This window comes from Pseudonaja textilis, chromosome 1 (assembly GCF_049901715.1).
Source record: "Pseudonaja textilis isolate UNSWEBS1 chromosome 1, rPseTex1.2, whole genome shotgun sequence".
In the NCBI taxonomy this organism is placed as follows: domain Eukaryota; kingdom Metazoa; phylum Chordata; class Lepidosauria; order Squamata; family Elapidae; genus Pseudonaja; species Pseudonaja textilis.
In genome coordinates, this window is record NC_141990.1 from 237,788,684 (window position 1) to 237,814,272 (window position 25,589).

Below are 25,589 nucleotides of genomic sequence, written 5' to 3' on the forward strand. Positions count from 1 at the left end.
ATAATTGATTTTGAAAATAAGCAGTAACATCAATTAAAAACACATACTTCAATTGTGAGACGCATACAGTGACATTAATAGAGTTGACTGTAATGTGGTCCTGGTATCAGGAATCTATACATCTCCTTCAGTGGTGGAATTCAAATAATTTTACCATCGGTTCGGTGGGCGTGGCTTGGTGAGTGTGCTTTGTGCACGTGCACACACTTTGCGTGCATGCGCATGCCAAATGCACACTTTGCACAGGCACAGAGGCATTAGCGCAGGCGCAGAGGCGTTCTAACTTGCCTCCTGCAAGCCTGCAGGATCCCAGTCGCTTCAGCAGCTGCCGCATGGCACTCTTCTGTGCCGCGCAAAGCAGCTGCGCTTCAAATTTAGAGGATAAAGGTAAGTATGGGAGCCTGGGTGAGTGGGTGGGCCCAACAGCAGAGCAGCAGAGATAACCAGTTTGGTCTCTGCTGCTCATTGCTGCTACTAGCTTGGCAGAACGGAGCCAAAAGGGTAGAATACCACCACTGATCTCCTTGTTATAAAACTTTATACAAAAATATTACTTAATTTATTACCCCTTGTAGAGAAAAGGAAAACAGTGTGACACGTTAAACAATTGAGTTTGCATAGAGTTTGCGTGCAAAAATATTTCATTTTATAAAAAGTTAGGCAATCCACTTATAACTAAGTGTGACCTTTCTAAATTTAAATTGAAGGAACTGAAAAATACTAATGTAGCCATTGCTCTAAGCAAATGCTTCTCAACATTGGCGACTTTAAGATGCATGGACTTCTCCATGCAGGATGGGGATTACTTGGAGTTAAACTCTATGCATCTTAAAGTTCATAAGGTTGAGAAATACCACTCAAAATTATTTAGAATAGGTTTTTCAAACTATGTTCCACATAGAATCCTAGCATTCTAGTATTCTTTGAAAACATGATGAGGCTTTGTTAGAGAAAAAGTTCACTGAAATACAGCCAACTTGCTGTCACCAGCATTTTGTCTCTTAATCAGGAGTTGAGAGATATTTTGTGGGGGGAGGGGCGGTGACTAACAAATTCTGTTACATTTGATCTGGAAGTTACCAAAATAAAAAACAACCCTGTATTTGAAGAGTCAGATATTTAGAAATGTTCAGAACTCTGTATATGAACATTGGCCCAAAATTTAGGATTAAGAAAAAAAGCCATGTGTAGGAGCCTTCTTCATTGCAACAGGCTGCTTGATAAACCTTAGATTTGCCAAATTATTGCTAACAATAACAAAGTATAAGCTAAGTAATGTCTGCCATCCGTGGGTTGGGGAACTTATCTGCAAAATAAGTATTAACTATGTTACAGTATACTTACTGACAGCATATAAAAATATGCTCTATACTTTGCTTTAGTTTGGCAGTATATCTCCTATTCAGTGCTGATAGCATTATGACAATGGGATTAAAAATATTAATACTAGAAGTGGAGAATATTTAGAGTATTAAAGAATAGATGCAAGAGAATTGTCTTTATCTAAGCAACAGAGTTTTGTGAGACACAAGATTAATAATAATAATAATCATCATCATCATCACCATCATCATCATCATCATCATCGATACATGGATAAAAATGTTAAAGCCAGTCTAAACGTGTGGCTGTTTGTTCAATGAACCGTAATAATGAAGAAGCTAAAGTGCTCTGGGACTTTAGAATTCAAACAGGCAAGCACCTGCCACATAATACCAAGTATGGATAAAACAAAAAAAAAGTCTAGATAGCAAATGTGGCAGTACCTGGAAAGAGCAGAAGAGAAAGAACGGGAGAAAATCACAAAATACAAAGACTTGCAAACAGAAGTAGAATGACTCAACAAAGAAAAAGAAGATAGAACCAATAATAATAGGCACCTAGGGTGCAATCTAAAAATGGTAGCACTACTTGAACACCATTGGCACCAACAAAATCACTACGTATCAGTCAACTGCAAAAGGCAGCTTTACTTGGAAGAGCTTACAACCTGTGACTAAACCTTTAATGCCACCAAACAACAACATCTGCCATTCCAGATCCATAGGAAGGATTAAATAAGTTGATAAAAACACAAATCCAGTTTAAATATCTGACTGACTACACAGTGAACCATAATAATAACTATACTGAAAAATCACAAGGGTTACTTAAAGTGAATGTATGAAAATATAGTTGAAAAAATAGTCAAAAATGATCAGGTTAAAATATTGTGGGACTTCCAAATATCGACCAATAAAATCTTGTTTTAGGACACACCAGATATAATTGTGGCTGAAAGAAAAACATGTGGGGATAGTAGAAGACAAAGAATTGTAGGAGATCACAAAGTATCAAGATCTGAAAATCAAAACTAAAAGAAACCGTAATTTTTTGGCAAGGTACCCAGTGTGCCAATAATCGCTATGCTGGTCACAATGTTTATTGGCACACTGGTGCCATGCTAACAAATCTTGAATAGCACTTACAAAATCTGTGCACTTACAAAATTTCCATCTGCCAATTACAAAGGGTCATACTGCTTGGATCTGCAATAGGTTGTCAGATAGTTTATCCAGCACCATTTTAATTTTCTTGTCATTCAAGACTACTACCCAAAATCATTTCAAATGAGTGGCTTACAAATGTGTCTATTTCTTTTCTTCTAATAATGATTTAATGATAATCAATATTTACTTTATTGAAAAATGGCACTAATTAAAAACTTTTTTTAGTATTTATTAACATGTATTTCTAGCTCATACATACAAAAAATCATCCTGAGTATTTCCATTGAATGTTCCACAGAGGCCAATAGTGTCATCTTTCCATTGAGCATCAGCTTCAAGGTAGAGTCTTAAACCTTTCCAGTCATAAAGTATTTGTAATCCAATGTATGATTTTATTTGTAAAAATACAGAGAGTTTTCTAATTTCAAAGGAATCTAAAAGACAAAAATAGAAGATATGTCAATAGTAACCTCAAATACTGTTGAAAAGCTAATTTTATTTAACAGATTTAACAGATAATCAGAGTTGGAAGGGACCTTGTAGGTCATCTAGTCCAACCACCCACCCAAGCGGGAGACCCTACACCATTTCTGACAGATGGCAGTCCAATCTCTTCTTGAAAGTCTCAAGTAATGGCGCTCCTACAACTTCCGAGGGCAAGCTGTTCCATTGGTTGATTGTTCTCACTGTCAGAAAGTTTCTCCTTATTTCCAGGTTAAATCTCTCCTTGTTCAGTTTCCATCCATTATTCCTTGTCTGGCCTACAGGCGCTTCAGAAAATAGCTTGACCCCTTCCTCCCTGTGGCAGCCCCTCAAATATTGGAAGACCGCTATCATTTCTCCCCTGGTGCTTCTCTTTAATAGCCTAGCCAAGCCCGTTCATTGTATGTTTTAGCCTCCAGTCCCCTAATCATCCTGGTTGCTCTTCTCTGTACTTTTTCTAGAGTCTCAACATCTTTTTTATAATGTGGTGAACAAAACTGGATGCAGTACTCTAGATGTGGTCTTACTAAGGCTTTATAGATTGGTATTAGTATTTCCCTTGATCTTGATTGCATTAGCTTTTTTGGCTACTGCTGCACTCTGCTAGCTCCTATTTAGCTGGTTGTCCACTAGGACTCCAAGATCCCTCTCACAGTTACTGCTATTGAGCCTGGTTTCACCCAGTCTATATGTATACTTTTGGTTTTTCTTGCCTAAGTTTAGGACTTTACTTTTCTCTACATTGAATTTTATTTTGTTAGATATGGCCCAGTGTTCTAGTCTGTCAAGATCCACCTGGATCTGGAGCCTATCTTCTTGGGTGTTAGCTATTCCTGCCAGCTTAGTATCATCTGCAAATTTGGTAAATTCCCCTTCTATTCCCTCATCTAAGTTGTTAATGAAGATATTGAACAGTACTGGGCCTAAGACAGAACCTTGTGGCACCCCACTGCTTACTTCCCTCCAGTAGACTTAGACCCATTAAGGACTACTCGTTGAGTACGGTTTGCCAGCCAGTTGTGAGTCCATCTAGTGGTGGTGCTATCTATTCCACTTTTTTTCTAGCTTACTAAGAAGTGGGTTGTGGTCTACTTTGTCAAATGCCTTGCTAAAATCTAAATATATTATGTCCACAGTATTTTGCTGGTCTACTAATTTAGTCACTGTGTTGAAGAATGAAATAAGACTGGTTTGGCACTGACTGCAAGTTATTACTTTACTTGTTTCTAGATGTTGGTAGATCTGTTTTTTTATTATCTTTTCCAGTATCTTCCCAGGTATTGATGTTAGGCTGATTGGTCTATAGTTTCCCGGGTCTGTTTTTTCCCCTTTTTTGAAGATGGGAACCACATCAGCTCTTTTCCAGTCCTCTGGTAGTTCTCTGGTGCTCCAGGATTTTTGAAAGACATGGTGCAGTGGTTCTGAGATGACCTCTGTCAGCTCCTTTAAAACTCTGGGATGTAATCCATCAGGCCCTGGTGATTTGCTTTCATCAAGATCAGACAGGTGTTCTCTTACTATTTTTTTGCTTATTTTAACTTTTATTTCTCATCTGTCTTTTACAGTTATGTTTTTGGTGGGTTGAGCTATAGTTTCTTTTTGTGTGAAGACGGATGCCAAGAATGAGTTAAGCAGTTCTGCTTTTTCTCTGTTGCCTGTTACTTCTTTGCCATCTTCTCTCTTTAGTAACCGACTGTTTCCTTGATTTTTTTTCTTGTTATTTATATGTTGGAAGAAACTTTTTTTTATTATCTTTGACTTTTGTTGCAAGTCTTTGTTTGTTCTGACCCTTTGCTATCCTGACTTTGTCTTTGCAGATTCTGGCTATCTGCTGATATTCTGCCTTAGTTATATGTCCTTCTTTCCATTTTTTGTCCTTGTCCTTTTTTCTTTCAATTTGCCAGAGAGATCTTTGTGTAGCCATGCTGGTTTCTTCTTGGATTTCTTGTTTTTCTTTCTCAGTGGTATTGTGCTGGTCTGGGCTTCTATGATCATACTTTTCAGAGTTTCCCGAGATTCTTGTGTGGTTTTCCCCTTTAGGATTTTCATCCATGGAATCTTTCCCAAGTTCTATCTGAGTTTATTGAATTCAGCTTTTTAAAAATCCAAGACTCTGGTGTCATTATGTTCCATTGCTTGTGTTTGTGTTATGTTGAATTCTAGTATGACATGGTCACTCTCACCCAAGGTTCCTGCAGTTTCAACTCCCTCTATCACTTCTTCTCTGTTTGTAAGAATTAAGTCCAGTATGGCTGGCCCTCTACTTTCACCCCCTACCTTTTGGACAACAAAGTTGTCAGCTAGGTTGGTTAGGAACTTATTTGATTTCTCACTTGGTACAGAATTAGTTTTCCAATTGATATCAGGATAATTGAAGTCCCCCGTTACTATTGTTGTGTATTTCCTGTATGTGATTTGTTAGTTGGCTGGCAAAAAGGACATCTATATTTTCTGCTTGATTGGGTGGCCTTTAATATACACCTATGGTCATGTCATTCTTTTTTTCTTTTATATTGACCCATATGCATTCTAGGAGGTTTTCTTCTTTGGTTTCATGCATTTAAGTAGCAACATAGTGGTCCTTTACATACAGTGCAACTCCACCTCCTCTTTTATGGGGTCTGGTTTTTTTTGAATAGTTTGTATCATTCTACCAATATGTTCCAGTCATGAGTTTCATCCCACCAAGTTTCTGTTATTCCAACTATATCATATTTACCTTCATGTTTTCGTAGTTCAAGTTCACCCTGTTTGTTCCCCAGACTTTGTGCATTTGTATATAGGCACTTGAGATCTTTATGTCTGACATTGTGTTTACTGTCTACATAACCTGTGTTGTGCCTGCCTGCCCCTACTTTCTTGCCACCTGTTTGATTAGTGCACATGGTATGGCACTCACTATTAAATGCTTGGTTTTGGTTGACATCAAGGTTGATAATCTTATTTATCCTTTGATTAAAGCTTGTTAGAGATGGATCACCATAGACTCAACATTTTAAAAGGTTCACCCCAATTCAAGTTTACACAGACTCTAAGTTCATTTCCAAGTGGATGGCCCTGATTGTTCATGGTAATGATGGCCTTAAACCTAAACCTTGGTTGCATCTTCAAATATTTTACATCATTTTGTATAATGAAGGAATGGAATCATTTACTGTAGGATTGACTTTACGGTATTTATGTTGAAGATATATAGAATGTTTCCAAAAATGATTCATTTTACCCAAGATCCTTCAGATTTAAGCTGAAGCAACTTCCTCCACCAGTAAAAAAATAAAATCTTCCATTTGGGGTTCTTAGCTGGGATACAAACAAAGGAATGTAATATAGACTACTAAACCCTTGAACATAAAACCACATAAAATATAATATATCCTTTAGAATAGAGAGGTGACAGCTAACCTAACCACTGCTGATAAAATAGAAGATTGATAGATGACATGGAATGAATTATCATACTTGCGGATAAGACCATGCATGGATAAGCTGAACCCAATTTGGGTGATAAATTTTTGAGCTTAAAATTCTCAGTTTATTTGTGAGTATATACACTATCTCTTTTTCTATCTGAATGATGATCTATTACTGACTTATTCTACTGCAATATATTAGTCACTTCTCATTCTGGCCAAATAGAGAATTTAGCATAAAAATAGAAAGAAGCTATCTAAATTGCACCAAACAAAGGACTATGAAACCTGTGACTTCCATAGCAAACAACATATAACTAAAATCATAAATTTCCATATTTGTAATGTTATTTTTATTACCATTTGTTCTAACTTACCATCAATATATGGAAGATTAACTTTATATTGATCGTGTACCAAAACATCTCCTGAATGGGTCAGAGTTACTTGCCTCCTAAAATCTTGACTGAAAATAAGACTGATTGATTGAATACATGTTCCATCATGATTCTAGAAAGATGATGAAAACAAACAATGCCTTAAAATAAAGTGGAATTTATCATGGATCAAGGTATAAAGTGTAATAATTCTCACTGAAAAAGAAAACAGTTGTAAATGAATATGAGATGAGTTATGACCTCACATATAGTTGCTGCTTCACTTTATTTAATTCAATTTCGATGCTGCACGACTCTGACTCAAAGCGGCTCACAATATAAAAAACAAAACCTGAATACAATATACTACATGACATTTACAATAAGTTAAATAAGTTCAGTAAAAGAAATTACATGATGGAAAATCCAGACATCAAGCACCAAAATGTATGAAGCATTTGTCAAACACACCTGGCAAGTAGTATCATCCAAACATCCTACCCCAAATTTTGGGAAACAGCCAAGTCTTTAAGAACTTCTTTTTTTTTTTAAATAAAGTTTTATTTGGGTTTACACACATACAAAATACAAGTAAAACATCGTTTTTGAAAATAGCATGGTCCCGGGTTGAACTTCTTTATACAGACACAAAACTCAATTTCATGCTCCTTTTTGTGTTCTAATCCATATCTTATACTATTCTACGTTTTCTATATAGTTTTTCCCCTCTATTAATTTTCTCAATTTTATTTTGATTATTTCATCTCAATTCAAATCATTATATTTATACTTTTGTCTGTTCTGTTTCAATTTCATATTATCTTTTCTCATTAAACAAATTTTCTCCTGTAGTTACTAATTGGAGTATGACACCTTTATATCTTTTAATTACATCCATTCAACTCTTATTTAAACTTCAATATATACCTTAATGTTATGACCTTCAATATTATACACAATATATAACTTCCAATCGAATTCTGCTTCGTACATTCTTATAATGCACACTATATTCTTTTAAAAAAAGATTATAAATATATGTAATTATAAACCCTCATTCCATTCCAATTCAGTTCTATCTTTAATAATCATTAAAATCTTAACATCTTTAACACTTCTTTTCAATTAAATATCATAATTCCTTAAAGACACATATAATCTCCATAATTAATTTTCCCTTATTTCTCTTCACGTTTTGTAAATAATTAAATATTCATTTTGTTACATTTATTTATTGACAAGCATTCCACTGAATTACGATAGCTATTTTATCAGACATTTTAATCATACATTGTTTCATATTTTCTAAAATTATTTCTGTTTCTAATATAACAATACTATCTTATGTACCTTTGCAGAATCCCTTTTTCCATTAAATTTTCACCCATTATTTCTAAATAGGCCCTGTTTCTTTATATTTTGTTTCTGTCCTTTTCCTTTCTTTCTTCCCTCTAATCTTCTCCCTCCCCTTTTTACCCCCTTGTCTCTCTACATCTAATTCTCTCTTCTGCATTTCCCTCTTCTGTTGCTTTCTGATTTTATACTTATTTTTCACTCTATTTGGGGGGGGTTGTTTTTCCCAATCTTAAACTTTCCATTCTCTTTCCCCCTTTCCTTCCCCCTCCACCAAAGATTACTTGTTCATTAAAGATGGCTTCTTCTTTGTCGCAATCTTCTTGTTCTGCAGGCATTTCTTGTTGTTTCTCATAATTCCAAATCTCCATTTCTAAAAACTGAAATACGAAGCCAAAAGAACCTCTCCCTTCTTGTGCATCTTCTTTGTACTTTTTAAGTTCCATTTTCAGTTCTTCTAAAAGTGGAGCCATTTTAAACGGATTTAAACAACCACTTGATTGATTTTAGTCATTCAAATACAATAACCAAAAATCCAGAAATCATCAAGTAATCCAAATAGTCCCGAGTTATTTCTTCTTATTTCTTTTTCTACTTTCTCTTCCTGGGGTTTTTGTTGCAATATTTCAGTTAAAATGTATCTTTTGGAAGTCTTGTTGAGATTTTGCTGCGAGTTCTTTTTAATTCCAGGCAGTCTCCTCCCTTCCAGATCCTGCCCTTTTATTCTTTTTCTCTCCTTTCCTGTTTTCAAAAGCTTTTGATTATCCAGAAATCTTTATTATCCCTTTGACTTTTTATTTTCAGCATTAAATGCCTATTAATGTCAAAGTGGATTTTTTACCAATTCTTGCTTAAGTCTCTTAGCTGTCAGTATAGGAAAAGGAGAGAAAAAAACCAAATCTTTTCCCTTTTCTCTCTCCTTCGCAGCTTAAAAATCTTCTTAGGGAACAATGTTATTGTTTTTTTTAATAGTTTCAATTCCAGGATACCTTATTTGTTGCTTTTGCTGTTTGACCCGGTCAACCAAAACTTTCTCTTCTTATCTTCCTCCTGCACATTCTTTTCCGGTCAAGTTCTTCTTTGTGGTGGCCCTTTCTGACCACCGCTACAACCGCCTTCAGGAAAGGGAGTAATGGCCAGCTGGGGAGGAGAGATGCGGCTCTCCTCAACCTTGTAGGCAGTCTCCCCCCTCTTCACCACCTCTACAGGGTGGCATAGCCCCAAAACCAGCCGGCTCAGGGCGCTCCAGCGGCGAGCACGGATAGAAGCCTTGCAGAGACAAGGTTTCAGTCTGTCGCTGAAGAGGCTCAAACCGGAAGACAAGTCTTTAAGAACTTCTGAATGTCATCTGGTTGGGAATTGTCCAGCCCTCAGGAAGGACCTCATTCTAGAAGACAGGCACCACAACAAAGAAGGAGTGCTTCCTGTGTCCCAAAAGATGGCATTAATCAAAGAGACCCAGAGGATATCCACTCTGTCCACTTATAATGGTTGGCAAAACTACAGGGAGTCCTCAACTTACAACAGTTCATTTAGTGACTGTTCAAAGACATGTTATTGTTGTTAGCCACGAAGCCATGTCTGACCCATCACGACCCCATGGACAATGTTCCTCCAGGTCTTCCTGTCCTCTACCACTGCCAAGAGTCTTCAGGATCTGGCCTTCTAAAGTACAGTCAGGGTTGATCTCCTCTAGGACTGACCGCTTTGATCACCTTGCAGTCCAAGGGACTTGCAGGAGTCTTCTCCAGCACCATAGTCATTAACTTACAACAGTTCATTTAATGAATTTTTGAAATTATAACAGCATTGAAAAAAGTGGCTTGTGACCATTTTCACACTTATGACTATTGCAGCATCCCCATGGTCACATGATCAAAATTCAGACTGACTCATATTTATGACAGTTGCCGTGTCCCAGAGTCACATGATCATCTTTTGTGACCTTCTAATAGATAAAGACAAGCAAAGCTAGATTCACTTAACAATCGTGTTACTAAGTCAAGAACTGTAGTGATTCACTGAGCAACTGTGGCAAGAAAGGTCGTAAAATGGGGCAACGTTTACTTAACAATGTCTCATTAGCAACAAAGGTTTGGGGCTTAATTGAAGTTGTAAATCAAGTTTTAACTGTATGGGAGACAGGCATCTTCTTAGACAACTGGCTTTATAAATAATAAACAGCATTAGAACCACATTAGGAAAAAAAACCCTGTCAATCAATGCAGTTCTTGAAGCAAAAGTGGTTCTGGGCAGGCCAAGGCAAACCCACCTCTGCTCATGCTGCTAAATTCTACACCAGTTGAAGCTGCTGAGAAGTCTTCAAGGCATTGCCACGCAGAACACTACAATAGCTGAACCATGAGGTGACAAGAGTGTGGGTTAATGTTTAGAGGGCTGCCTGATCCACAAAGAAGTGCAACTAGTACATCAGATGGTACTGCACTACAGCCCACTTGACCACAGCTGCCACCTGTTCTTTGAACAGGACCTATGAGTCTACAAGGACCCCTAGATTCCACATCACTCCTCAATGGGAAAGTGCAAACCTAGAATAAGGCCTGCAGGCCTGGGGTAAGAAAGGCCAGTCAGAAGAGTCATAGGCCACCAGCAAATTCTCTCCTTAATAAACACGGGGATCTGATATCAGTGTTATACTTAGTTATAAAGGTTGCTGCCATCTCAAAGTAATGTCTGAGTAATTCAAAACAAGGTATGACGGTAATAACGGACATATTGTAGCATTACTGAGAACTATGGAGTACTTTCTAGATGCAAATATCTTAAACATAAAATAGTTCTAGCCATGTTAACCAACAAAACACAAAAAGTGTCACTTCCTTTTTTCCTCAGGTTTAGAAAATTTATGAAATTTGTATATCTGAACTTGCTTTCCAAATTTCCTGGCAATGTACTTTTACAAATTAATTTCATTTCAAAAAACAATTTTATCCCCAAAACTCTATGAAAGGATTGGAATCATTTTGAGTCCTCTTTTTCAAACACAAATCTCTAGTTGAAATTTTGCTCTTATTATGTTTTTAAAAGTATCATTTTTCGTAAATAACTCAAAGCCAAATATTTGAAATTACAGCTTTCACAACTCAGCATGTTGAGTTTCTATTGTAAAAACTGCTTTTTCCCAGAATAATTTAAGCTATCTTGGGTAATTACTGCCTCTAGATCTTATCATTCCATTTTTTATACCTCTTTGGTCAGCTAGTTAGAAAGTGGTGATAGACATGCTTCACTGGAAGACAGCCTGCTTTATTATTACATATCCTCAATCTAAAATACACAGTCAAATGATGAAAGGAAACCACTGTAGACCCAAATAGTCTTATCTGGAAATCACATGACAGTTTATGAAACACTTTAAAACTATTCAATCAAAAGCGGAATCTAACAAACCAGATGAACATGAAGGAGCAGCACAATATGATTAAACCATCCACCTCAAGTAAATAAGAGAAGTTAAATGAAAATCAATACTATCAAAACCTAACTCAAAGAAAGCTGTGTTTCGTTTCGTTTTTTGAAGTTAAAATAATTCTGCTGTTTTATTTTGAGGAACAGGCTTGACATTTCAAGCGTTTAAAATGGGAAGGAGAACTCAGTTCTACCACACCATAAATGCAATATAAATTTTCTGGCTCTTCTAACAATAAGGAATTTCTCAGGGCTATACTTTAAACCAACCCGCAGTCCATGGACTGGTACCAGGCTGCAGCATGTCAGAAAGCGGGCCGTGTTAAGAAGCGAAGCCGCATCTGCGGGATTCAGGCAGCATGTGAACCAGGGGTGGTATTCAGCAGGTTCTGACCAGTTCTGGAGAACCGGTAGTGGAAATTTTGAGTAGTTCAGAGAACCGGTAAATACCACCTCTGACTGGAGATTTTACAGTATCCTTCCCCTGCCACGCCCATCAAGCCACGCCCACAGAATCGGTAGTAAAAAAATTTGAATCCTACCACTGATGTGAACCACACCTCCTCCAGTCCGCAGAAAAAACCTCTTTCCATGGAACCAGTCCTTGATGACCAAAAGGCTGGGGGCTGATACTTTAAAGTATTTTTTAACTTAGGGAGGAGGATCCATATTATCTATTCTTATACTATTTTGCTTCTTCACAGGCCACTTCCAGGTACTATGATTTAGGATTGCTATTCTCTTGCAACACTAGTCACAGAGGGGGCTTGCTCTTTGTTGTTTTCCCCCATTTCACTCTGCATCTTTTTTCTTCAAAGGTGAACTCTCAGCTGAGCTTGTTTCAGACATGCGTTTCGCACTCCTTTATTATTTTAGTTATTTATCAAATTTATATGCCACTCATCTTGTGATTCGAGGCGACATTGAGCAGATCTCCATATCTGCAACCTGGCAACATAATCAGCAGCTAAATCTGTTTTAAATAGGTGCCTCCACTTACTCACTCCTGCCTTCCAGGCTAAGAAGGGCAAACAGTGTTTATTTTTTCCCATGAGCAAAAGATGTTTGGTAGAAGGCGAATCAAAGTCAGAAAAATCCACCACTTCTTTCTTTAATTTGCCCTGCATTAAATCCATAAGGCACATCATGCCTGTGTCTTTAGAATGGAACTTCTGTATTGGATCCAAAGATCAACATTCAATCAGAAAGCAGCAAGAGATGTATTTCTCAGAAAGATGACTTAATTTTTAAGCCATCAGCATGCTTGCTTTTATCAGCTCACCTGTCCACAAGGAGCATTTTGTAGAGTCACAGCAAATTTGTCAGAGACACGACTTTTTGCCAAGATATATTGGCAGGGTGCTTGAAAAGTAAACTTGCGCCCATCAAATGTCATGAAGTGAATATCTCCTGAAACTGAGCACTGAGCTGGCAACAAAGAATGAAAAAAAAAGGATTTTTTTTCCCAATATGCTACAAGAATGCTTTCTGATGTTGTATTTGATATTAAATGCTGAATGATATTAAGACAACCATACAAGGATTACAAAGATGAATAAAAAAACTGTCTTGCTTATTTTACAGCCGTTTCATCTTTTTAAATAATGATTATTTCCTATAAAAACTTGTTCCAGGCTCATAGCACACATTTGAATAAATCTCGTCCTCCCTCACCTGGCCCAAGAAACAAACATGAAAAAAAGCAATTGTCTATCTCTATTTATTATATGAGTAAAATAAATGTTAAGACACCAATTTGGTGTAGTGATTAACGTACTAGGATAGAAATGAGAAGGAGGCTATGAATTCTAGTTTCCCACTAGACACAAAGGCAACACAAAGGCAAAGGTGTGGCTTTAAGCCAGTCACTCTCTCTCAACTCTAGGAAGGATGCAATGGCAAAAACCATTTTTGAAAAATTTGCCTAGAAAACTGCAGGGGCTTATTCAAACAATCTGAGATGATCGAATGAAAGAATACATACATGTATACATATTATTTTTATACTGAATTTCCACATGGAAAATATTCACAGTTCATTATTTAGTCGGTGTGAAAGATATCTATGTCTAGATTTTTAACAGAGTGTTGGATCTTCTTTTAGGAGAATGATCTAAGCTTGTTCCTTGGCAGTGTTCCAGAATTGAAGTAGTAAATTGAAGGGATTTTTTTTTAAATCCACAGCACAATTATGGCACCAAGTGAAAGCTCATAGAAGATGAGGGGACAGAATATGACTTATATTTGGAAAACGAGGCATTAAGAAATAACGCCCAAAGAAAAAGTTAAACAGATTTTAAAAGGCTTGGTTGGTTGGTTTTTAAGTTGGAAGATCTGATCATGGGTATTCTATGTCATTGGGCTCTGCATATTCTTATTGAGCAATGAAATGAATGGTACATGGTACATGAAATGAATGGAAATTGAGTGGAGCTAAACTGCAAACTTAGACATGATGCTCATAAGTAGATAGCTACAGCTTATAAAAGATAGGCAGTACAAAACAAATAGTAATTTACAATAATAGGGTGACGGCTGAGAAAACCTGCAAAAATGTTGCCACTAAAGTTCCAGGCTAGAAAGCTTTTATAAATTATGTACCTGGACAGGTAAGATTAGTGCAAATCCATTTTCCTCCAGAACATGTACTGAAAGAGAAAAAGATTAGAGACTTGAGAAAGCAGCCATTGCATAATACTAAACTATATACTGAAAGCCTCATTTACTGAACTATATACTGAATTGAGCCATAAAAAGTCAGAAACCAAAGCTGAACCAAGATTTCTGGTTGAGTTTATGCTATAAATCCCAGAAAACAATTTACACTAAGGAAACACTAATGGAAATAAATAGATCTTTTCATATTCACCAAGTATATTGTGGTATCTATGGGTTCCTTGTTTGCAATCCTATTAAAGGAGGAGGTTACACACGCTTGGGACAAGAACAAGAATGAATTTCTTTTGTCACAAGGTGTTCAAAATAAAGCATATTACAACATGGATATGTTAATCTGTTTTTTTTAACGAGAGGTGAAGTTTCTTTCAAAAACTACTCTTCAAGTGTGCAATCTAAGAATCAAACTCAATGAAATATAAATAACGAAACATGATACTTAGATAAATATATAGATATAGAAAAATACAATTTTAAGTGCATGCATATAGAATACAATTATTTATAATATAATCTGCCAAGCAATCTTGAACATTTCCACAACAAACCCTACAGTCTGTAAAAACTCACTTTGTATTTTGCAGCATAAAAATGCTCAGCACTGATTGTTTTGTCTAGTATGTATTATTAAAAAAATTAAAAAACAATCCACAGAATTACCCAATTTTTAGCTGGGATTACCCATCTTGTTCCTGATTATGAAACACTCTTTCATTTTTTTTCTATACTCAGAGACATGGCTGCTTCTCTTCTGTTCATAATAATAAATTCAACAACTTTCTCTTGGATGAAAGAAAACATCCCAACAACCCTATGCTTCAAAATACATTCTTAGTATATATCTGTATAAACATACTAGGGATCTTAAGTTCTATAAAATTCAAAAACTTTCTACATTCTTGAAAGGAGAATGTACCACTTAATGAACTTCATATGTTTCTATACAGAAGACTCAAAGTTCTATCATTGCAAAAGTAAAGGCATTCCATTTTGTCGTCTTAAAATACTGTGGGGTTTTTTGTTTTTTTGGGGGTAAGGAAGGCAGTTGAGGAAATGGAAGCACAAGTTACCATAAGATGCTATAGTGAAAAACATCTTGGTTTTGTTATATAACAGGTTATAAATGTTACTTTCAAGCTTTTCCCAAAGAAAATAATTTGTTGAGAGTCAGGGTAAGTTAAAATTTCCAATGCTCTGGAATTCTTCTAAACGTTTATGGGAAGAAACTCCCTTACCTTGGAAATGTAATTTACACACCCATATGCCTTTAACAACTATTTGTCTAATAGTAATATATTTTGTTGTATGAAGTCAGTAAAACTTGCTTAAAATTTTCAGGAAATTATTCACCAGTTATTGCATTCCTCTTGAATAACTGCACCAGTTCTGTGGATAGTTCCATGGTAATCACAAGGGCAGTCAATTGGCCTCACGCATAATCTGTCTTCATAAATAAGGCCTAGAATGTATATTCAATATTAGGCAGAAAATTAGGCAGAAAAGTCATGTAATTGGTAACAACATATTTTTGACTGCATAGTATTTAAAATAAATTCCTTCACAATGCACAATATTATTATTTAGAACTAAGGTTCTGCAAATGTTTTAAATATGAACCATTTCAAATTTGAAAGCCCTCATTTAAGTGTTAAATGTCCTGTTTGAAATGGAAAAAAAAGATTTCAAGCTGCAAAACAGTTTTGCTTGATGGAGAAGTTTTGAGATTTAAAAAGCCTTTTTTAAAGCAAAACATTGGTTTTAAGTTTGAAATACTTTGAAAATGTTTATACTTCAGATCATATAAAATGATTAAAACAACCTGATTCACGCTTGGAAGAGGGCATTTCAGATTCAAAATAATTCATATCTGAAATGTTTTATGCTGCAAGTTACTACTTATTTCCTATCATAAAGGACAAGTGTAAAAATATGTTACAAACAAATAGAACCATAACAATATTCAGATTCAGAGAGGAAAATGCATTTTGAAACACACAAGGGCATTAGATTATTCCCCTGGGTTGATTTTATCTATTCCCCTAAGGATTTACAATTTCACTAACAACATTAACTTGGGTGACAAGCTCTTGAAATATAGCTTTTTAGCTATTCTGCTGCAGATTTGCAAGAATGCCACCCACGCAATAGCCATATTACCATCTGGGCAATAGCATCCATCAACACAGGGAAGTTCACTGTCAACACAGTGCGTTTTTTGGCGACAGGAAAATGGGCAACAGTCAATGCATTCATTGTAGACAAGATGCTCCTCGCATTTAACAACTGCAAAACAGAAGACATAGGGAACGTTACCTGATTTATGTCATTGTTTCAGTTTCATTTAAGAAAAGAGTTCTGTTCAAAGATTTATGCCTCTATAAATCCATTAATGCTTTAATGTCTCGAGATTTTTTTTTAATATTGAATGCATTTTTTATTTTAAAAATGATACGTCATTTCCCTTCCCTGCAACCAATCATAGATGTAGATTTTATTTCTTATCTAAAATGCTTTCCAAAACTACGGCTGAACCAAATATAAAATCATTTGCCTAACATTTGAAACAATGTCTGCAAGATACTACAGGCTTATGCAAAAATAAGCCCATAAGACTTTTCTTTTCTCACTGCCCTCATTTTGGTGCACAGCACACAGTAATTGTATCTTCCTTCTATATGCCCCCTATAATCCCATAATTTAAATTACTTGTAATCTTAAAGTCTGGATGTACAAGAAGGATTGTTGAATGGAGATAAGGATAATAGATACAAGATGTTCACTTCCCCAGATGTCCTTGTGCACTGCTTCTGGGCAGCTAAGACAATGGGAGGAAATAGATAGTAATAGCAATAGCACTTAGATTTATATGCCCCTTTACAGTGCTTTACAGCCTCTAAGCGGTTTACAGAGTCAGCATATTTATACCCTCGAAGTGGTTTACCCCCAACAATTTGGGTCCTCATTTTACCCATCTCAGAAGGATGGAAGGCTGAGTCAACCCTGAACCAATGAGACGCAAAATGCTAAACTGCTAGCTGTCAACCGTCAGCAGACGTAGCCTGCAGTACTGCAATCTAACCACTGCACCACCACGGCTCATAAGATATATATGACATATAAGTACTGAACACTTCAACAGAACATTGGTTTTCTACTTTTGGGGGGAATGAAATTCATTCAATTCTGAGTGGCTCAAGGTGAACTCAGTCTTCTATCCTTCCGAGGTCAGTAAAATGAGGACCCAGATTGTTGGGGTCAATAGGCTGACTTTGTAAACCACTTAGAGAGGGTTGTAAAGCACTGTGAAGAGTTATATAAGTCTTAGTGCTATTGCTATTATCAGTCAGGATCAATGTTAAATATTCTTATTCCTAACTTGATATATTATATTATGAACTATTGTACTAAGTTTCTGATCTGATATACAAATTTTATTTATTTATCTATTATAACAATACACGCAGAAATATGGTTCTCGCCGGTTTTGTATGCTACTAATTTATCTAATCATTACCATTCTCTGTTAGTAAATATAGCAATTCACATGGGGGGAACATAGGAAACTACAGAGACTGGGAAATATTCTGAAACCTTCAATGCCTACCACATTGCTCAAAATGAGCCCGCCATTCGTGAAGTGGTTTTCCTGCTTGAGCACAAGTCCTTGCATATTCGGTTAATGCACGACACCAAGTGGTATTATCAATGCCTGACCTTTAAAAAATTAAAGTTAACGTAACATCTCTGGCTCTATTTTTACAAAAGAGCAATATGATAATATTAATAATATCGTTATCAACAATCCAGAGATATTGTTGAATAGAATAGAATAGAATTCTTTATTGACTCAGTGTGATTAGACCCACCAAGTATGATTATACCAACTGTATGCATTATTTTATTATTATTTTGAGCAATGCACAAAATCAAAACAATATTGTAGTGTTTTAGGAAAGATATTCAGAATAACTCATAACATCTAAATTCAGACAAAGTGGCTTTAAAAGTAAAGGTTTTCAGTCATATCCAACTCTAGGGGCAGTGCTCATCTCCATTTCTTAGCCAAGGGAGCCAGCATTGTCCAAAGACCCTTCCCATGGTCATGTGGCCTGCCTGACTATATGCCAAGACTCATGGAACACTGTTATCTTCCCACCAAAGTGGGAAGTATTTATCTACTTGCATTTGCATGCTTTTGAACTGCAAAGTGGGCAGGAGCTGAAGCTCACCCCATCACATGGCGCTTGCATCTCAAACACAAGCTGACAAGCTCAGCAACTTTAACCACTGAGCCACTTCCCCCGTCATGTGGCTTTAAAAAAATAATATTAAAATAGATTAATAGAATTCTTTATTAGCCAAGTGTGATTGGACTCACAAGGAATTTGTCTTGATGCAAATACTCTCAGTATACATAAAAGAAAAGATACATTCGTCAAGAATCATAAGGTATAATGTAAATTCACAGTTCAAAATGGCACACTAAACTGCAGATTTGTTCTGAAGAAAAACTCAGACACAAAGGTATAAGTAACAACTACTTCTGGAATAACAAGCTTAAGCTTGTTATTATAGAACTAAACCATGATTTAATTTTAAATCAGAATGTAATCAGATAATGAGAATTCAAAATACATAAATTTAGATCAACAATTATATCAGTTTGTTCCATTTTCACTCAAAATAAATGAATACCACTCTACAACAATTGAAAAAGAACCAGGTGAGAATTAAATACTTAGCCAAGATGAATTCTGTTATGTACATATACTATGTCATCTTGAACATATTGAGAACTTGCTCCTAGAGATCATGATGCTGTCTGGGATATGAATAGTGTAAGAACTGGAGATAATGATATAACAAATAGACCCATGTGCATTCATGAGCTTTTCTGGATCTTAGCTACCCACTTCTAACTCTGGACTTCAAAAAAATGGATACTTACATACATAAATCATTTGTGCAACTGGCCATGAAAGGAAATGGGCTCACAAATTCATGACATTCTTTAAAGGGGAACCAGAGCAATACACTGCATAATATGTATGTCCTCTGAAAAGAGAAAAAAAAAGTAGAGAAATGTTGTTTTAAACAGTATCAAAATAAAAAACAGGAAGTTAGAAAATATTTATAGACCCCTCACATCCTGGACATAGACTCCTTCCCTCAAGACAGCACCACAGGTCACTGCATGCCAAAACTAATAGATATTTCTTTCCCTCGTGCCATCAATCTGTTGAGCATATCTAAAACCTGGGTCTTCTTTGTCACAATCCAATAACCACTTCACCATACTTCACTGATTACTCCTATGACACTTTCAGCATTTATAAAGTCTTCTAGGCCACAGAGTTTCTCAACACTAAGTCAGTTATGATACACACACACACACTCATGTGTGTGTGTGTGTGTCAGTATGGCAGGGATAAAAGGCAATGATTATGACTTCAGAGACCCAAAAGCTTCACATTTAGAATTAAATCTTAGTTTGTGTGGTGTGTTGAATACCTACCTGCAAAAATGCATCAGTTTGAGTCAAACAGGGTGGTTCATAGCTAAATGATGTGCCCCAGGAACGGATGTTCTCCTGGGGAGGATTTTCTCTCCAGCTTTCCACAAATTCTTCAATGTCTTCCGTAATTTTTCCTAGGGAGCGGAAATACACGAATGCATTGCAGGCGGGAAGTTTGCTTTTATCATCATTGTTTTCTTTCACAATTTCCATCTAATTTCTCAAGTAATGTTAAATTAGTTCTAATTATTTCTGAAACGGAGTCAATCTTCAGCCATCTAGCCATTAACACCCTGCTTTCTAATGGAGTCATTGTACATATACTAATCAGGTGCAGTGAAGCCAGTTCAAATGCTTTCACTGCTATTGATAGAACAGTATTGTAACATACAATGGAAGTCTTCACGGAGAAAAATGTTGGCATTTATGATGTTTTTTGTACAGATTTTCAAATTTCTTTTTGCATTAGTCCACTCTAGAGATTTTCTGCCATACTGTATGGATCTAACAATCATGGGATGAGTCTCTAATCAACAAAGCATATACATGCAAGTATGTAGAAAATACATTATATAGGACACAAAGTACTAATTATGATCCCACAACATAAGTAATCAGGCTGCAGAGAAGGGTGGCATGAGAAGTTTTCTGCATATACTGTGGAAGGGATTTTTTTTGAGTATAATAAAGGGCATTGTGATTTTTCTCTCTTATTTGACTGATTGCAAGAGTCCTGACCTTCCAGCTCCCATCCATTCTTCCATATAATGAAATATGTATTTATGACCCAAATTAGGAAATCAGGCTATTCAATTCAAAAATATCTTGCTGTTGCGATATTGCCTTTAATTAACTCCTAAACTACATTAAAAATACTGATAGTTTAGTTGTAATGTTCCTGTGTCTTAAATATTCCATACACATAAAACTAGAACAATCTGATAGCTATATCTTTTTCTCTATGTTCAGTTTCATATTAGAATATCTCATACTAAGCTGCCCAAAATAAAATTATTCTTAAATGTTTGGATTTCCCTTAAACCACTCATTAATTCTAATTTCATTTCCCTGCACATATTTATAAAGGACTGCATATAACATAAATATATACTGAGAGCAAACATTAAAATTCAAGTAAATACTCACCATAACTTGTGGAAAGTTCATCTTGTAGAATGGCATTGTTATTACCACATAGTCCATGAGTTTTGCCCAAGTAATCAGGAGCCATCTTAATATAAACAGCAGATACTCCATCCCAAGCTAAAGAGAATGCATACTGATGTCTAACAATGACATATCCAGCTATTTTTTGGATGTGTAATTTCCCTATGGTATATGGTAATTGTATTCTAGGAAACAAAACAAACATCACCATAAAGAAAGGAACATAGCTTTCTTTTCAAATGTTACTAAAGTAAGTCCCATTTTCAGCTTTATAATTTTATAACTGCCAATGAAAATCAAACAAAATTACTACCTTCAACTGCGCAGATCTTATTATTGGGTTATGTTCCTATTCATGGAGAATAAGGACACCATTTTGTGTTGAATTGGTTAGTAATAATATTCACACCATGGCTTGGAGAACAATCTTAACTCCCTGGTTTTGAATAGCTATGTTTCTTGTGAGAAGTAGAGCTTTGTGAAAAAGTGTGGAAAGCAAGTAGAAGAGTTTAGCTGCTCTGAAAAAGGGCAGTATGACCCAGAGATATGCCTGGGGCCCATGGAATGGAAATATTTCAAAGAGACTGCACAGCAATTCCTACAGTCTGCTTGGAAATGTAAGTTTTCACTTTTCTAGATTGTTTTTATCCCCCATTGGCATTGAAGGTGTCTTTCTGAAACCCTGCTTCTTATCTTAGTCAGCTATGTAGCTTTTAACAGATCAGGCGAAAATATCCCTGTGATTCCAGAAACATCTGATAGTTAGCAGAAAGTTATAGGAAGTTTTTATTTAAAAAAAATAAATATTGATCTCAATTCCATAATGAATTATATTCACTATATATTGTCCACAAGAATGAAACTAGTCTGTATTTAGAGATTGCAAAGAATACTTACATCTGCAATGTTAAAATAATAGTGTAGGTAAAAATACAAAGGAACATGAGAACATACAGGTACATTTGTTTAACTTACCCAATGCCTTTGTAGGTAACCTCACTACTTAATCTGATTTCTTCTTCTCCAGAAAAATATAAGCTAATGGATCGTTTACAGGAATAAGGAAAAGAACTGCATTCTGGATCATTGTGGATCTGCAAAAAACAACAAGTGAGAGAATAATTTTAAGAAAAATTAGATTACAGTTTGCATACAACTTCAGATACAGGATCCTAAATATAATTGAAATTATAAACATTAGCTCAATACCTGTATCTTAATTATTGCTGAATTGATTATTAACTTGATACCACATTTGGTAATAACTCTATTCCCCCAAATACAAAACAGTATATATAAGTGAAGCTTAGAACATTTAGGTTCAGTCAAGATCCACATTCTTTGGAACTTTATTAAGCTGGGATCTCCGCAGCCTTCAATTTTTGCATGAAACATGTTTAATTAATCTCCAATTGCATCTGCTCCTGAATCTATGCCAAATTTAGAAAGATTTTCAGGACCACAAATCATGAAGCATAAGGAGTTATAAGAGTAAGAGGTATCGACTTTTTTCACCCTCATGCACAGAAAAGCACTTCATACGGGTTCATGAAATCTCAATCAAGCAGCAATAGAAAAAAAAACAGAATCATCCATCATACACCATACACATCATACACAGAATCATCCACCCCTATTCTGGACTACTGGACTAACTACAGTAGTTAACTGATGACACCCAGAGTCAAGGAAAACAACTTTACTACACAACATCCCTTCAATCTTATTTTCACTTACTTGTATGGAAAAACTCTGCTCATCTAATTCACTCTGCCTGACAAGAACATATGTAGATTTCCCAGAGAAAAAATAGTAAAGTCCATCAAAGGTTTCATAATGATATTGTCCCCATGTTCGGCAAATGTTGTCTCGTTCTGTTCCCATGTTATGTACTACAGCAAAAGAGGGAAAGAAACATTCAGAAGCAATACTTGGCTTAACTTGGATCCAAGAAGGGGATGACTGCAAACATATAGCCAGAAATGGGGGGAGGTAATATGTATTTTCACAATATGCATGGCGATACATAGCACTTATGGTTGTTGAGATTCCATTTCTTCTTCAAAATATGACCTGAAAGCTCCAAACTGCAGATTTGTGTCTTTGGGGGAATTGTGTTGATTCTAAGTTTTATCAATCATGTTAAAGGATATTTTTGCATCTTAGGCCATTCTAGGTAAAACAGATAACATAAAATGATATAGTCTCCTTACCTATCTGACATCTTGATCCAGTTGCGTTATATCGACTACAGTTGCACATTTTCCAGTGTATACATTCACCTCCATTGAAGCATGCAAATAAACCTGAATCTATTTTTTAAAAAATAACATGTAATAATTTTGTTACAAATCACATACATTCTAACTAGGTAATAACATGAAAACAGATCATTAGAATGTACCATACCTTTTCAACCAATGTCACAAATCTTCTCAGCTAATAATTATACTTTATGGTATTCTATTCTATATGACAGTGATTTCTGAATATACATTAAGAGGTGTTTTTTCAAGAGGCAATTGGACTTTCTGTTTTTTCTTTGAAGACATTTCACTTCTCATCCAAGAGCTGAAGAAGCTTCTTTGATGAGAAGCAAAACCTCTTCAAAGAAAAACCTGGATGATTGAGAATCTCCATAGACATTAAGAGGGCTTAATGACTTTAAATTAATGCACTTTGGATAAATGTTAGACATTGCAGTAATATTCAATCAAAGTAGAAGCTATCTTGGATCAAATTATATTGAAGGCAACCCCAGAATTCTTTTAAGTGACCTCCATTTATTAACCTACTATTGATTTAGATGTTTCTTTGAACACTTGATGTAACCGAGTTAAACTTAATAAAAGTGAGATTCCTATTCTGTTAGGAATATTCCTATTCCTATTCTTGGGAAGGATCAGCTCCCATTAATTAAACACCTGCTAAATTACATAACCAAATAAAAATAGCATATGGCAATTGTCAAAGCCATTTACTATACTTTAAAGACAGCAGTTCAATAGCCAATTACAGGCTATTTTCCATACAGTTTTTTCCTTGTAATGCTTTATTAATGTTTTTGTTCCCTGTTTTGACTCAACATCTGTTCCTACAAGAGTCCAGCTTATGATGTCAGCTCTGCAGAATTTTAATAGAAATAGTATTCTTGATTAAATAATTCCACCAACTAGAAGTCTCCAGGTACAGTAGAATGAATGTCAATCAATCCAGGTCAAGACTGGAAACATGACTAGATGAGCTAAATCTACTTCACTGTAATGCTACATTAACAGAACCCTTCAAATCTGAAAGTACAAAGTTCCCACCACCACTTTTAACAGCTAGACCCATTAGATCCTTCCTAAGTTTCTTTCTTTGACTATTAAACAATTGCAGGCTCCTGCCTCTTTTGTCCGATGGTTTCCTAGGCAGCATCCAGGTGATCCATGCATTCCATTACCTTGAAGGTCTTTATATTCCTCCCCCCACTTTTCTCTGTTTCCTTCCATCTTTGGGCTTTTATAAGAAATTTCCTTCCCTTCTCCTTTACCTACCTCTGGTATACAATTATTATTTTTATAAAGCAACAAGAGCAAAATCTCCATAACACAACATAGGTTTTTTGTAATTCTGAACAAAATTAAAATAGATAGGCTTCTTCAGGAAATAAAACAGCTCTTTTTTTCACCCTTTTTCTATTTGAGGTAGCTTCATTTAACTTCATACAAGCCATTTATATACATTCTTAGTCCCTGAGATCCTGCACTTCCCAAATTTGACAGGGAAAATTGTTTTAACTAAGAAATATGACAGGACTCAGATTACAGGGTATTATTCCTTGCAAGCTGAAAACTTCCATTTTTGTAAAGAAACAAACAGCATTTGTAAAAAAAAAAAGTACTATATCCCCATGGTCAAAGACTAATACATAAATTAAAATATACCATTATTAATTTCATCTTTGGAAATGAAACAGTACATAGCCAATTAAATAACTTGATCGAATATTCTATTTAAAATCCAGGATACTTATAATTAAGGTAAACTGGCACTCTACTTTATCACAATAATCATTTGGAAACATTACACTAATTCTGCAATTATTTATTTATATCCCTTTTAAACAATATTTATAAACCTCCTCAAACCCTATAGACTCAGGACAATGAACAATGTTTTTAAAAATCTAAATACAGTCAAAATAATGAACTGGGTATCTAAGACAGTTGCCAGACCTTGCTCTAATAGTATCCATTTATCTTGTTTCTAAAGTGCATAGTGCATTTATAATTCTGTTTCATAAGTTGGGAGCCACCACTGAAAAGGTCCATCACTTGGTACATTTTTCATAAACCTCAGGCAGAGCTGCGGACTCTCAACAGGCCATGCACAAATTCCCCTCAAAAGCTGGGAGCCGCCACTGAAAAAATGTGTTACCTGGTATACATTCTATAAACTTCAGAAAGCTCTGGACAACCTCAACAGGCTATAGACACACCAATTGATGAAATGTTTTATACTGTAGGTAATAATCAACACATCAAATTAAGTCAGGAAGCCTACCGATAACTAATAAGGCTTCAAAATGTGTATTATTCTACAAGGATGGCATAGCCCCATCAGCCCTTTCGCTGCTGAATGTTGTGCCTTGCAAGTTCAACTTTGGAAAATGTTCAATTATTTTTTGGGAAATTATATTTAATTT

At 35.6% G+C, this 25,589-nt stretch overlaps 1 protein-coding gene across 1 annotated transcript in view; it reads right to left on the reverse strand.

The window, feature by feature from the left end:
- The window catches only part of OTOG (otogelin), a 108,592-nt gene that overhangs the window by 77,217 nt on the left and 5,786 nt on the right, over positions 1-25,589 (reverse strand). The window contains exons 4-16 of the mRNA XM_026706431.2: positions 23,113-23,211; positions 22,637-22,791; positions 21,875-21,993; positions 20,879-21,084; positions 19,733-19,866; positions 19,166-19,272; positions 17,822-17,931; positions 16,375-16,500; positions 15,568-15,676; positions 14,143-14,189; positions 12,824-12,969; positions 6,760-6,892; positions 2,749-2,923 (exon numbers count right to left, since the gene is read on the reverse strand). Coding sequence (XP_026562216.2) covers positions 2,749-2,923; positions 6,760-6,892; positions 12,824-12,969; positions 14,143-14,189; positions 15,568-15,676; positions 16,375-16,500; positions 17,822-17,931; positions 19,166-19,272; positions 19,733-19,866; positions 20,879-21,084; positions 21,875-21,993; positions 22,637-22,791; positions 23,113-23,211 — 1,666 coding nt within the window. The remainder of the gene's footprint in view (positions 1-2,748; positions 2,924-6,759; positions 6,893-12,823; positions 12,970-14,142; positions 14,190-15,567; positions 15,677-16,374; positions 16,501-17,821; positions 17,932-19,165; positions 19,273-19,732; positions 19,867-20,878; positions 21,085-21,874; positions 21,994-22,636; positions 22,792-23,112; positions 23,212-25,589) is intronic.